This window comes from Staurois parvus, unplaced genomic scaffold, assembly GCF_062004578.1.
Source record: "Staurois parvus isolate SC_StPar_1 unplaced genomic scaffold, SC_StPar_1.0 ptg000222l, whole genome shotgun sequence".
In the NCBI taxonomy this organism is placed as follows: Eukaryota; Metazoa; Chordata; class Amphibia; order Anura; family Ranidae; genus Staurois; species Staurois parvus.
This window is the reverse complement of record NW_028318018.1, coordinates 1,633,172-1,648,722: the sequence shown is the minus strand read 5'-3', so window position 1 is coordinate 1,648,722 and position 15,551 is coordinate 1,633,172. Positions and strand designations below refer to the sequence as shown.

The following is a 15,551-nucleotide window of genomic DNA, read 5'->3' as shown; positions in this document are numbered from 1 at the left end:
TCCATGTATAATACATAAGGGGGGATACGCTCTCCATGTATAATACATAAGGGGGATATGATCTCCATGTATAATACATAAGGGGGGATATGATCTCCATGTATAATACATAAGGGGGGGATTGCTGTAGGAAAGTCCTGGATTCTTTCTTGGATACACAGAATATAACTGGATATAACATTTATAGGGAAAGTTGATCCAGGGAATATCCGATTGCCTCTCGGGGGGATCAGGAAGTTTTTTTTTCCCCTGCAGGAGGAGATCGGATCGTGCTTTGCTGGGTTTTTGCCTTCTGGTGGATCAGCTGTGGGTGTCGGATTATAACTTTTATTTTTATTGGTACAACTAGATGGATGTCTTTTTTCAGCCAGACTAACTATGTAACTATGTAGGTCCCACACCGCTGCCTCCCATCTCCTGAGACTGCACTCAGTGACTTGGGTCTGAGACACTACAGACATATCCCTCCACCCGGCACAGCCAGCAGATAACAGAGAAGGTCCCCTGGAGGAGTCAGGCACAAGGCAGGAGACCCCAGTCACATGTCCTGGGTGCCTACATTATGCAATGCTTAGAGTAAAAATCAACATTTTTGCTGCCAGCTGAACCCCAGAACCTCCATAAATCCAGTCTAGATACATAAATTGTGTCTGCAGCACAGAGAAGGAAGATTATCCGAGAGAAATCCAGGAATACAGGATGGGGAACACAGCTCAGGAAAGTGACCAGGGGATTACAGGCTGATATCACCCAGTCCCCGCCCTACTCTGGACCAATCAGTGAGCAGTATGGGTGGAGGAATGGATTTAGTGTTCATGACCCACCTGTGCTGATCTCTGTAGGAGTGTCCTCCTCTATAAATGTCCCCGTTATTCCATCCTCCTCCATAGACTGCTGATCATCCCTCACATACGCCTCTTCTTCTTCTGCTTTCACCTCAAATTCTATATCGATTGGATCTCCACTCTAAATCAAGGAAATGAGAGAAAATATCATCTGTAAAATGTAAGATATATGATTGTGACATCACACACAAAATCCACACATTGTCTCTACAAGTTTATGTTCTAGATGCTCCATCCCACCAACCTTGCAATGGGGAGGGATGGTGTGATCTTCCTGTGTGGAATCCTGGGAATACAGAGGACGGGGACATCTCTCTGGTGGGTTCCTGGTATTAGGTGGCTCCATCATATCCTTGTGTCCTTCTGAAAACTCCTCCATCACTCCATACTCCTCATCCTCCTCTTTATACTCTTCTTTAACATCAATATTATCATCCCCGAGGATTCCACTCTGAAAGATATAATAAAACATTCATTGTAACAAACATGCTGTGTATAAATCACAACTACCAATAATTGTCATCATCTACCTGATGATGGTGAGGGATGGTGTGACCTTCCTGTGTGGAATCCTGGGAATACAGAGGACGGGGACATCTCTCTGGTGGGTTCCCATGACTGGATCCATCTGTAGGAAACACACACACTGACTGAATCCATTGTTTCTATGTGTTTATCAGATGATGGGGGATCTAGGTGGATCCTCCGTACTGCTCTCTCCTTTACAATAAAGTCTCCTCTTACCCGGTGATGTGAGGGGCGGCTGATTGTCCATCATGACGTCCTTGTAGAGATCCTTGTGTCCTTCTAAATACTCCCACTCCTCCATGGAGAAATAGACAGTGACACCCTGACACCTTATAGGAACCTGACACACACAATGATACAGTCACCATCCAGACACATCCCTTGTCTGTTACTGGAGAATGTCCCAGAATTCCCGGCACCGCTCACCTCTCCTGTCAGCAGCTCCATCATCTTCTTGGTGACTTCTAGAATCTTCTGCATGTTGTGTCTCTCAGGGTTTAGGGAGTCACATGGAGGCACTGTGATGGTCATATGATCACCTGACTTCAGAAGAGGAAATCTCTGTATTGAGGAACCAATAGGAATATCATGTTAGATTCCCAGAATCCTCCTCACCTCTCCGGTCAGGTCTGTGTTTTATTAATAGAGATGAGAGTGATGTCATGTGACCTCCCAGAATCCTCCTCACCTCTCTGGTCAGGTCTGTGTTTTATTAATAGAGATAAGTGTGATGTCATGTGACCTCCCAGAATCCTCCTCACCTCTCCGGTCAGGTCTGTTTTATTAATAGAGATAAGAGTGATGTCATGTGACCTCCCAGAATCCTCCTCACCTCTCCGGTCAGGTCTGTTTTATTAATAGAGATAAGAGTGATGTCATGTGACCTCCCAGAATCCTCCTCACCTCTCCGGTCAGGTCTGTGTTTTATTAATAGAGATAAGAGTGATGTCATGTGACCTCCCAGAATCCTCCTCACCTCTCCGGTCAGCAGGTAGATGATCTCCAGGGTGAGGTTTAGTATCTTCTCAGTCATGTGACTCCGGTCCTCCTCCATCCTCATTGGTGCCATCATGTGATCTATACAGGTCTCCTTTTAGACGGATAACTTTGGGAAATGAAAGTAAGAATTACACTCACCGGCCACTTTATTAGGTCCACCTTGCTAGTGCCAATAATATCTCCCCCCCACCATGACACCACCAGCCTGAACCGTTGATACAAGGCAGGATGGATCCATGCTTTCATGTTGTTTAGGCCAAATTCTGACCCTACCATCTGAATGTCGCAGCATCAACAAGGCATTTTCCTCCACACAACTGCCGCTCACTGGGATATTATCCCTTTGTTGGACCATTCACTGGAAAAACTAGAGAATGTTGTGCGGGAAAATCCCAGGAGATCAGCAGTTTTTGAAATACTTAGACCAGCCTGCCTGGCAGTAACAACCACACCACATTCAAAGTCACTTAAATCCCCTTTCTTCTCCATTCTGATGCTCAGTTTGAACTTCAGCAAGTTGTCTTTGCCATATCTAGATGCCTAAATGCATTGAGTTGCTGCCATGTGATTGGCTGATTAGCAGTTTGTGTTACCCAGCAATTGAACAGGTGGACCTGATTGGGTGGCCAGTGAGTGTATTTGGATGGTATTGGTCACACAATAATAGGATGTGGATGTGAGGGGGGAATAGGAGGGTTGCTGGACATCTAACCACCTCAATACCGGACACTTCCACCCCCTTCCTGACCAGAACACTTTTCAGATGTCAGTGCTGTCGCAGTTTGGATGACAATTGTGCGGTCATATACAGTACTATTCTAGGTGCTGCCTAGTCTGTGCAAAAATTGTGTCCCATTCCCAACGTGTCCAACTGCATGAAAATCCATCCAAATTCAATATAAATCCTTCATAAATACTGAATAGAAAAATAAAATCATCAATATTAATAGTTCTTTTATATCAGTTGATGTGCTTGTGCCTCTCCAATCACACTGCGCCAACCAACCGTGCGGAATAAAGTGCCTTGTGCCTCTCCAATCACACTGCGCCAACCGACCGTGCGGAATAAAGTGCCTTGTGCCTCTCCAATCACACTGCGCCAACCGACCGTGCGGAATAAAGTGCCTTGTGCTCCTCCAATCACACTGTGCCAACCGACCGTGCGGAATAAAGTGCCTTGTGCCTCTCCAATCACACTGCGCCAACCAACCGTGCGGAATAAAGTGCCTTGTGCCTCTCCAATCACACTGCGCCAACCAACCGTGCAGAATAAAGTGCCTTGTGCCTCTCCAATCACACTGCGCCAACCAACCGTGCGGAATAAAGTGCCTTGTGCCTCTCCAATCACACTGCGCCAACCAACCGTGCGGAATAAAGTGCCTTGTGCTCCTCCTTTCATCAAAGTGCAGATCTCGTGCTCCCCTCCAGTGCCCCCCTCAGTGCTCCACCTCCAGTGCTCCCCTCCAGTGCTCCCCTCCAGTGCTCCCCCTCCAGTGCTCCCCTTCCAGTGTTCCCCCTCAGTGCTCCCCTCCTCCACCACAGGATGTGGACTCTTACACTGGAATAAGAGTCCTATGTGCTGTGTCATGGTCCTGGTTAGTCTGGAGCTTGTAGTCCTCCTGGATGATTGTGTACAATTCCCCCCCCCCAATATATCATACAACTGATGGTTCATCTCATGATGTATGCAGGGAGGAGATAACAACAATCACCCACATGGTGTCATTCCATTTATTACAAACTTCCTTTACAGCAAACCATCTACACTCACATTTGTATATAATATACAAGCAAAATGTCCGACCGAAAGTGTCCCATCCACATGAGTCTCACCATTCGGGAATTACATCACCGCAGCTGTCACTGACGCATTTCCCCCCCTCTAGGGGGCTGTAAGAGGATTGGCTGCTGGTGGTAGATGGTCTTATTTATACTGTGTGTCTCCATATCTCCGAGCCCACTTCCCCTTCCTGTCCTAACCCGGTGTCACCTCCGTTTCCTCCCGTGGCCTTGCGTGGTCATGCAACACTGAACCCAAATTACATTTGTATCATTTTTTTAGACAGAGCTTTCTTTTGGTGGTGCAGTATTATTCCACCACTAAGGGGAGGGAAGGGGAGATTTAATTTATTGATAAACAAACAAAAAAAGAACAATCATTTTGAAGTAAAAAACTTTTTTCTTCATTTGTTATAACATTTTGCAAAAAAAATATTTTTCTCTTTCACTGATGGGCATTGATGAAGCTGCATTGATGAACAGGCACTGATAGGTGGCACTGATTTGCAGCACTAACGTGCACCGATATGCTGCACTGATGGGCACTGATGGGGCTGCACTGATGTGGATGCAATGATGGGCACTGATGGGGATGCAATGATGGGCACTGATATGCTGCACTGATGGGGCTGCACTGCAGGGCACTAATAATCAGTAAATGTCCCCTGTCACAGGAAAGCCGGTTATCGGTTTCCTTTCCTTTCCTCAGACAATGACAGCGCTGAGGACAGGAAATCCCAATAACCGGCTTTGTTAACATGTGATCAGCTGTGATTGGATACAGCTGATCACATGGTAAAGAGACAACATCATTGGATCTTTTCCCTGATCAGGGATGCGTTGAGCTCCCCACCAATCACCATGCTGCATCCCCCTCCACCTGCACAGCAAGAGTGGGAGGACATCATACAACATCCTTCCAGAAGGAGAGAGGTCCTGTCCGCCATCATTGTACAATAGGCCGGGTGGGAACCAGTTCAGGACTTCTGTCCTCCTGGAAACACATTTAGTTTGGAGTGTTTAGTGTTTGATGCATATTTGAGGTCCCGGGACCCTCTTGTCCATCCAGATCAGAAATCCCCTTTTCTCTGTTGGGTTTGTTTGGTCTCTGAACTGGTTTTGATGAGTTTTAGATCTGCAGACAAGGAATGATAAATCTGATCCTTCCTATGACTTGTTTGCTCTGAGGCAGTGCTGTGAGGTCAATGTCGGCTCATCATGAGGTCCAGGAAGGGGAACTTGATGACTTTTGGCTGGAGTTTCCTGTTAATCAGGATAATTGCCAGACCTCCGGCTGCAAGCCTCCAATCTCCAGCAGCCTGCTGACTGACAGGAGTGATGTCACTGTCACTCTTTGCAGTAAGAGAAGGGATTGGATTGGGTAGCAGGAGGATGGTGCTGGTGGAGTAGAGAGCTGTGGGGGAGGAGTCTGTTCTCTTCCCTCCAATGGCAGCCCAGTGTGGGTAGGAGGACAATGGGGGGTTCTCTTGGTTGCCAAGTATTTTCTGGAATCCAGGACATTGTACAGAGTGGTGGTGGGTTCCTGGGGCTCTGAATTCCAGCACCGGGCACTGCCAGAGCCTGTGTCATGGGAGGTATTGGAGTGTCTCCTGAAGATGTTCAGCACTGACCCCTGACTACCTTTTAGGCGATGCTGCAGAAACAGACGTCCTCTAAGAAAAGTGCCCACCAAGGGCCCAGAGTCCTTCAACTACTCTTCCTCCTTAAGGCCCCGAGCTCCACTACCCTTCAGGGGCCCCAAAGTTCCTTATCTGTAGTACCCCCTGAGACCCCTCAGCTCCTCTACTTCCCTCAGACCCCTCAGTATTTCCCTCCCTCTGACACCAATGATGGAACATATTCTTCATGGCCGGCTGGGGAATGTTTTCTTCCTCCTGAGCAGCAATGTAAGGGGCTCTATGCTCCATACTCCTGACCCCGGCACTCCATCATTGTGTTGGCTGCATAGTGTAATGATTGCCCATTGGCTGCCTGTGTAGTGTCATCATTGCCCTTTGTAGGCCATGTATGGTCAGGATGGTCCTTGTCTTGTCTATTTATTGTCAGTGCTGTTTGTTTAGAGGACCATATTACTAGAATTTATCTCCACAATGAGGAGAATGTTCCGGCCCCGGAAGTGGGGGAATGTTCTGCCCCTGAAGGGGTTCATCTGGGTTCCCACACTATATATGTGTGTATCATCATCTGCTGGAGATAAAAGACGTCACAGTGACTATGGAGGAAGAGGACGGACATGACTACGGAGGAAGAGGACGGACATGACTATGGAGGAAGAGGACGGACATGACTATGGAGGAAGAGGACGGACATGACTATGGAGGAAGAGGACGGGCGTGACTATGGAGGAAGAGGACGGACGTGACAATGGAGGAAGAGGACGGACGTGACTATGGAGGAAGAGGACGGATGTGACTATGGAGGAAGAGGACGGACGTGACGATGGAGGAAGAGGACGGATGTGACGATGGAGGAAGAGGACGGACGTGACGATGGAGGAAGAGGACGGATGTGACGATGGAGGAAGAGGACGGACGTGACTATGGAGGAAGAGGACGGATGTGACTGTGGAGGAAGAGGACGGACGTGACTGTGGAGGAAGAGGACGGACGTGACTGTGGAGGAAGAGGACGGACGTGACGATGGAGGAAGAGGACAGACATGACAGGGGGTTACTGGGTGTAAATAGGAAATAACATGTTATTACCTCCTCTGCTGCCACTTCCAGCAATGTCTCCTCTCTACTTCCTGTCTGTGCCTGACATCACTTCCTGTCTGTACCTGACATCACTTCCTGTCTTCCATAGAGACTTCCTGTCTGGGTAGAAGTGAGATCCCCACCTTGTGGAACTCAGAGGAACTGCAGCCCCGAGAAGCGTCTGGTAGTGTGACCCCGGCCTTGTGCTGGGTGTGTATGGACTGTAGATCCTTATAGAGGGGTCACCTCCACTCCCACCAAGGGGGACAGAAATATATGACTCCTCGGGGGAGGGGTTTTGGCCCCTTTGATTTTGCAGTAACATTGATGGCAGATTTAGTCCTGTAGAACATCTGGTATATGGATACAAAGCCCCCCAGCCCAGAGTAAAGGGTGGAAATGGCTGGTGACCCCCAGATTTGGGCAATGATGTCATCACTATAAATGGATAAAACCCGCGCTATGTGTAACAACTCCAAACCTACAAAAACCTTCTAGCGGACTGCTGCTGTAACAAAGGGAAGGATTCCCTGTCATCTAGAAGAGCATTATGTGTCACAGCGCTGTCCTATTGTGTGTGCACAGAAATCATCACAAATACACTACAAATATGTGGAGACATTCAGAGATAAAGAGCTCGGGGCTCCAAATCCTATTCTCTGCACATCCACTGCTTCCACTTTACACCCACTTCATTGGTCTTATGGGGTTTATCAATAAATGAAGGAAACTGAACCGTGTGCAAATCCATCCACAACATAAAGTGCTTTGTGCTCAAGATGCTGCTCCCTGCACATCCACTGCTTCCACTTTACACCCACTTCATTCATCTCATCAGATTTGCTGCTATAGGAAATCATCTCAAATCCTGTGCAAATCCATGGAGACAGACAATATTGTGTGCTCAGTATAGTGTTCTCTGCAAGTCCACCGCTTCCACTTTGCATCTACTTCAATCCACTTATTTTACTCCGAAAATCCACCAATCAGTGAAAAGTTGATAATCTGTCTCCTATTCAGCCTCCAAATGCTTCCTCCTCTGCCTTTTATAAGGATACTCTGTAGGGTATATTACTCACAATCCCAGTGAGTGATAAAAAGATCCTCCATAGTGTAGTATTATTAATTATGCAGTCTTTATTTAAACATAGGAAGTACAGTCACATGAACCTGCAGTCCCTTCCTCCTGCTATATGTGGGTATGCTGCATCCATCTGGTACTTCCTGGGTGTACTAAGATGGCGTCCTCTACCAGAAGTGCGTCACTCGTACCGGAAGCTGCGTATCGGCGTTACCTACGCGTTACGTCACGTGGTCTCGTGACTTCCTCGGGGTATCGCCAAGGAGACGCAGCTGCTCCTTTTATATTGGCATTGGCGCATATCCCGCCTCCCAAGCTGATAACAGACACGTGGCCATTTTCTAGAAGCCTAAAAATGTAGATATGGCGCATACCTGGCCTCCCAGGCTAATAATTAGCCGCGACCATTGGATGGAAGCCAAAACGGTATTTTATACAGTGGGGATGGAAAGTTTGGGCACCCCAGCTAAAAATTTGTATTAATGTGCATAAAGAAGCCAAGGAAAGATGGAAAAATCTCCAAAAGGCATCAAATTACAGATTAGACATTCTTATAATATGTCAACAAAAGTTAGATTTTATTTCCATCATTTACACTTTCAAAATAACAGAAAACAAAAAAATGGCATCTGCAAAAGTCTGGGCACCCTGCAGAGTTAATATCTTGTACTGCCCCCTTTGGCAAGTATCACAGCTTGTAAACGCTTTTTGTAGCCAGCCAAGAGTCTTCCAATTCTTGTTTGAGGTATCTTTGCCCATTCTTCCTTACAAAAGTCTTCCAGTTCTTTGAGATTTCTGGGCTGTCTGTCACGCACTGCTCTTTTAAGGTCTATCCATAGATTTTCAATGATGTTGAGGTCAGGAGATTGTGAAGGCCATGGCAAAACCTTCAGTTTACGCCTCTTGATGTAATCCCCCGTGGATTTCGAGGTGTGTTTAGGATCATTATCCATTTGTAGAAGCCATCCTCTCTTTAACTTCAGCTTTTTCACAGATGGCATCAAGTTACCATCCAAAATTTGCTGAAATTTTATTGAATCCATTTTTCCTTCTACTCGTGAGATGTTCCCTGTGCCACTGGCTGCAACACAACCCCAAAGCATGATTGATCCAACCCCATGCTTAACAGTTGGACAGAGGTTCTTTTCATTCAATTCTGTGCCCCTTCTTCTCCAAACGTACCTTTGCTCATTCCGGCCAAAAAGTTCAATTTTAACCTCATCGGTCCACAGAACTTGTTTCCAAAATGCATCAGGCTTGTCTATATGTTCATTTGCAAAGTTCAAACGATGATTTTTGTGTTGAGGACGTAGAAGAGGTTTTCTTCTGATGACTCTTCCATGAAGACCATATTTGTACAAGTATCTCTTTATAGTGGAATAGTGTACCACAACTCCAGTGTCTGCCAGATCTTTCTGGAGGGATCGTGCAGTCAAACGTGGGTTTTGAATTGTTTTTCTCACAATCCTGCGAGCTGTTCTGTCTGATATTTTTCTTGGTCTTCCAGATCTTGCTTTAACTTCCACTGTTCCTGATGACTGCCATTTCTTAATTACAATCCGAACAGAGGATATTGACATCTGAAAACGCTTTGCTATCTTCTTATAGCCTTCTCCAGCTTTGTGAGCGTCAACTATTTTCAGTTTCAGTTTTCTAGACAACTGCTTAGAAGAAGCCATGGTGCTGATTGTTGGGGCAAGGTCAGATGAGTCTGGGCATTTAAAACCTTTGAGATTGACATCACCTGGTCTTCCCAGACGATGATTGACAACAATCCATGACACTGGCAGGTCTCAGCTTGGCAAAGGGGGCAGTGCATGCTATAAATTCTGCAGGGTGCCCAAACTTTTGCAGACGCCATTTTTTGGTTTTATGTTATTTTGAAAGTGTAAATGATGGAAATAAAATCTAACTTTTGTTGACATATTATAAGAATGTCTAATCTGTAATTTGATGCCTTTTGGAGATTTTTCCATCTTTTCTTGGCTTCTTTATGCACATTAATACACATTTTTAGCTGGGGTGCCCAAACTTTCAATCCCCACTGTACATAGACGGCGTCTAGACACATTTCCACCCCAAAATTATAATATAATATTATAATAGCCATTCCTTTGGCTACTACGAAAGATTGAAGAAATTTTAAAAAAGTTAGAAAAAATAAATGTAGCTTTTATGTAACCTACTAATATAAATGATGTATTACATATAGAAAAGTCTTGAGGACATAGGACACAAGTTAGAAACAAAGGTATACCTAATGAAACTGATAACCCCTTAAATTTATCTTTTTGGTGAAGAAAATCCCAAATGAATCCTAAAGCATAAAAATATCTATCTATCCGGAGGCGCATGCACAAGGCCCTCTGGACCAGACATGTCTACATGAGGCTCCGCACCGCTCAGTGATCACTCAGCCGCTCACATCTATTGCTTGTCTTGGCACAGCTCACCGGCTGCCTCCTGACACCCCAGAGCTGGTGTAACAGACCGCCTGACAGCACCTCTATCAGTCCCCCGGTAGAGCCTCCCCAGAGTGCGGAGTCTAAGCACCGGAGCACTTGTTCACCAGGGCCCCTGATGGTGGGGATGGACTTGGAGCGCTCTGGTACCAGGTCGCAACTACCAGGTATCTCCAACAGGGGTAGAGGAGTCTGACAGGGGCTCCAGAGAGCTAGGAGTCTGATGTGAGGGAGCCTAGTGATCCCTGCGGGGTGGGTGGATGGATGAGCTAAATCAGAGTCATGCAGGCCGGGTCGGTAACTAGCAGATCGGTAAGGTACAAAACGATAGGCAAAGGATAGTCGGGTCACACGCAGGGTCAATACCAGGAGGTCAGATCTAAACGGGAACATCCAGGAGCAGAGTCAGGTAAGCCAAGGGGTTCGGATGGGAGAAGGCAACAAGGTCAAAACAATCCAGATCAGAAGTACTCACACACAGGTAACAGGATACAAAGACCATTCGGCAACAAGTGTCTGTGCAGGGCTAGTTTAATAGCCCGCCCTGCACCTGACAGGCGTAGCCTGGGTCCCAGTGCCTGCCTAGTACTGTCCAGACAACGGGTGCGCCTGGGTCCTAGTGCCCTGCCACCTATACGTCTCTGCAGACACCTACGCATGTGTAGACCCATGCGTCGCGATGGTTCCTGACAGCTGGTGTCAGACAATCCAGGATGGTGTACGCCGCCTTCACACAGAAACCCAAGTTGAAATCCATCTGGGAGGTTCTCACAAAGATCTATTCCAAGAGTCTGATACTGATCTGGGAACCTCTCCCCTGGCTTTTCAATCAGATCCCACTCACCCTGACTTGCTTAAGCAACTTGTGCAGATGCTCACAAAGGCTCTGAAGGCAACCTCAGAACAAATTACAGACTGGCTATCCTGGGAAATCAGAGAGCTAGGACAGGGCACAGCTGAACTCCAGATACGGGTTGATGATCTGGACACCCTTGTTCACAACCATACAGATGAGCTTGAGGCCCTCAGAGAGGAAAATCTCATCCTACAGTCTTGCCTGGAGGACTTCAAGAATAGGGCCTGGTGCTCTAACCTTCTCATCCACAGGATGCTAGAGACCATCATGGATCTGGACACCCTTGTTCACAACCATACAGATGAGCTTGAGGCCCTCAGAGAGGAAAATCTCATCCTACAGTCTTGCCTGGAGGACTTCAAGAATAGGGCCTGGTGCTCTAACCTTCTCATCCACAGGATGCTAGAGACCATCACAGATGTACAGTCCAAGGTAGCTGCTCCTTTTCAAGATCTGGCACCCTCCATCCCAACTGAGCATCTGGAAATGGACAGGGTCTACAGGGACCCGGCTCCTCATCAATTCAATGGTCCCCCCTTGGGAGATAATTGCAAAACTGCACTATTACCATTCTAAAGAACAGCTCCTTTCTGCCTCACGTGGCAAGGAATCCCTTGTGGCTCTGTGATGGATTTGGTAAAATGCCTATTTCGTTTCCTATTGAATATATATATATATACGCTATTTCTATAAGTTTTATAAATATTTACTTTTATACTTTAATATATATGTTGTGTGAATATTTTCTGCCTGCTGGGCTTTGTGGTACTATAAGAAATCCTTGCTTAAGAAATGTCTGCTCACACACACTGCCCCCTCCCACCGTGTGATTTGGAAGACAAAGGAATGTTTTTCTTCTCTATAAGATAAGGCCTGGAAGAAGATCACACCTATACCATGACGGAGATTGTTTTCGTGTAAAGTGACCAATCAAAGACTAATATAATGCTTATGCTGTTGTCACATGACTCTCGCATCATTCTGCATATATAAGCTCACTTTCTCATTATAATAAACTAGAAGTGTTCATAGACTGAACTTGTGTGTCAGCGTGAGTCTCTTCCAATGTGCGCACATTCCAAAGCTAGCGTCATAAATTAGGACAGGAACAGATAAGCACCGGACATATTTAGTCCTTAAATCACTTATACTTCTCTGTTTGTGAGGAGATTTTCACTTCCAATAAAATCACATTTTACTGAGGTAATGCGCAAGGTTGGTGCGCTTTTTGTTTCACTTTGCAGTATTGGTCGGACTTCCCCAGCCTTGTTTAGAGCCGCACAACCTTTGATGCCTTGGTGGGGAATTTCTTCAAGTTCCGGGTCCATCTATCCACCCTTGTTCTGGGCCACAGAAGGCAGGAGGGGTTGTTTTGTGTTTACACCCGCAGTACCATTACTCCAGTCACTTTCCGGATCGTTACCATCCCCCATTATTATCACTGTCCCAGCCCTTTCCATCTGTGGGAGGAGCTGAGTCTCCACCTCCTCATTAACACTGGGAGGCCTATAACAAACTCCAATGATGACCTTTGTAGTACCGCCCCCCATGTGCAGCTCCACCCATAATACTTCAGCCTCATCACACTCTCCATCAACTAGGTCCTCTTTCACACTCACTCTGAGATCACTTCTCACATAGAGACAGACTCCACCCCCCTTTCCTGTTCCAGACTCCACCCCCTTTCCTATTCCAGACAGACACCACCCCCTTTCCTATTTCCCCCCGTCTCTCCGAAAGAGAACCTAGCCAGGAATATGAATGGCCCAGTCATGTGAGGAATGAAGCCAAGATTCAGCAATACCAATCCAATCCTAGTTCTCTTCATGCACCAAACCTTCCAACTCACCTATTGTGCTAGGCAGACTTCTGGCATTGGGGAACAAACACTTCATTCACTGATACCTTGTCCATTCACTGACACCTTGTTCATTCACCGACACCTTGTCCATTCACCGACACCTTGTTCATTCACCGACACCTTGTCCATTCACCGGCTCCTTGTTCATTCACTGACACCTTGTTCATTCACATACGCCTTATTCATACGGATTTTGTGTATTTTTTATTTTCATACAAATGGTACCAATTCCACTGGTTGTTTGTAACATGGGAACCTTCTTATCATCTGTCATAGCCCTCCCCCCATCTTTCCCCATTCCACCACCAATAAGTACTGACCCCGGTCTGATCTGTCTACCCCGTTATAATCAAATTCTCCCTCCCCATCCATCCTAGTTTATATACTCCTCCAGCCTTTCCATAACCCCTCCCCCAGCACAGCAGACCCCCTTCCATTTACGTGCAAACCATCTCTAACATATAGGCTGCACCCCAATGAAAAGTCAGCCCAGTGCTCTAGGTCAGGACTCTATTGTTATTCTTCTGCTGCCATCAATGGCCATGCCAGTCCCACACTTCATCCATGTCTTTGGGGGCCTCTGATCTCCTTATGAACTGTTTCTTCCATGATGAAGATCAGCCATGGAGTATATCTGAGGTGAATATCAGGGTGTGCTTCTTCCCCACATGAGAGCTGGGATGTCCAGCAACATTCATCTAGAAGACATTTCACGCACTCAAGGCACTAATATACCTCCAGGGTTGTGTGGGACCCCTGATGTACAGGAAGACAGGACTTCAGTGAGGAACATTTCCCTCACTCAGGACAGGAATACGGCTTCTCCCCCGTGTGAGATCGCTGATGTTTGGAAAGATTGGACTTCTGTGAAAAACATTTCCCACACTCAGGACAGGAATACGGCTTCTCCCCCATGTGAGATCTCTGATGTCTGTAAAAACTGGACTTCAATGAAAAACATTTCCCACACTCAGAGCAAGAATACGGCTTCTCCCCCGTGTGAGATCTCTGATGTTTGGAAAGATGGGACTTCTGTGAAAAACATTTCCCACACTCAGGACAGGAATATGGCTTCTCCCCTGTGTGAGATCTCTGATGTTTGGAAAGAATGGGCTTCAATGAAAAACATTTCCCACACTGAGAGCAGGAATACGGCTTCTCCCCCGTGTGAGATCTCTGATGTTTAGAAAGACCGGACTTATCTAAAAAACATTTCCCGCACTCAGAACAGAAATATGGCTTCTCTCCCGTGTGAGATCTCTGATGTTTGGAAAGACCGGACTTATCTAAAAAACATTTCCCGCACTCAGAGCAAGAATACGGCTTCTCTCCCGTATGACATCTCTTATGAGTATGAAGATTGGAAATCGCCAAAAAGCATTTCCCACACTCAGGACAGGAATACGGCTTCTCCCCTGTGTGCGATCTCTGATGTGTGTTAAGACTGGATTTCACTGAAAAACATTTCCCGCACTCAGGACAGGAATATGGCTTCTCGCCTGTGTGAAATCTCTGATGTTTGTAAAGATAGGATTTCACTGAAAAACATTTCCCACACTCAAGACAGGAATACGGCTTCTCCCCCGTGTGAGATCTCTGATGTATGTAAAGCATTGACTTTAGTGAAAAACATTTCCCACACTCAGAACAGGAATACGGCTTCTCCCCTGTGTGAGATGTCTGATGTTTGTAAAGATTGCACTTATATGTAAAACATTTCCCGCACTCAGGACAGGAATGCGGCTTCCCCTCCCTGTGAGATCTTTTATGCCTATTAAGACTGCATTTATAACGTAAACTCTTCCCGCACTCAGGACAGGAATATGGTTTTTCACCTGAGTGAGATCTGTTATGCTCATCAAGATGGAATTTACAATGGAAACATTTCCCGCACTCAGTACAGGAGAATCTCTTCTCTGTTAGAAGGCCAGCCTGGTCCCGCACAGTCTGAGGTTCCTCAGGATACGAGGAAACCGATGGTCCATCTACACTGGGTGGTGCCGGATGGACATTGGAGGGAACCGGGTTTTCTCCTGGACTATACTGTGTGATGTCCTCATCTTCTACTTTCCAGTCTGGAGACAAAGTGAGACAATCCTCGGAGGTTTTCGTCATCTCCCGGCCATGGACTAAAATACAAAGACAAAGAGGATTACTAAACAGGAGCTGATTGGTTCCCCCAAACCAGGACTCCACCCACATCAGGCAGCTTGGTCTCTGAGGAGCTTACAATTCCACCCTCAAGGAACTAGGAAATGGCTCCTCTGATCTCCTACCAGGTCATTTCTTTATTCATGGACCTTAGTCAGAGAGTGAGGAAACAACCAGAACTGTCTTTTATTGGAGGGAGAGTGATGAGGGGATTATAGGACGAGGGTCCCCACCCCCTCTATCACTCATCGCCATCTTCCCAACACAAGAAGT

The 15,551-nt window shown here is 46.4% G+C and overlaps 1 protein-coding gene across 1 annotated transcript in view; it reads right to left on the bottom strand.

Annotated features, from left to right (window-relative positions):
* Positions 1 to 15,252, bottom strand: part of LOC149460692 (uncharacterized) — a 29,347-nt gene extending 14,095 nt beyond the window's left edge. The window contains exon 1 of the mRNA XM_089679354.1: positions 13,945 to 15,252. Coding sequence (XP_089535480.1) covers positions 13,945 to 15,242 — 1,298 coding nt within the window. The 5' untranslated portion in view covers positions 15,243 to 15,252. The remainder of the gene's footprint in view (positions 1 to 13,944) is intronic.
* Positions 15,253 to 15,551: the final 299 nt, after the last annotated feature.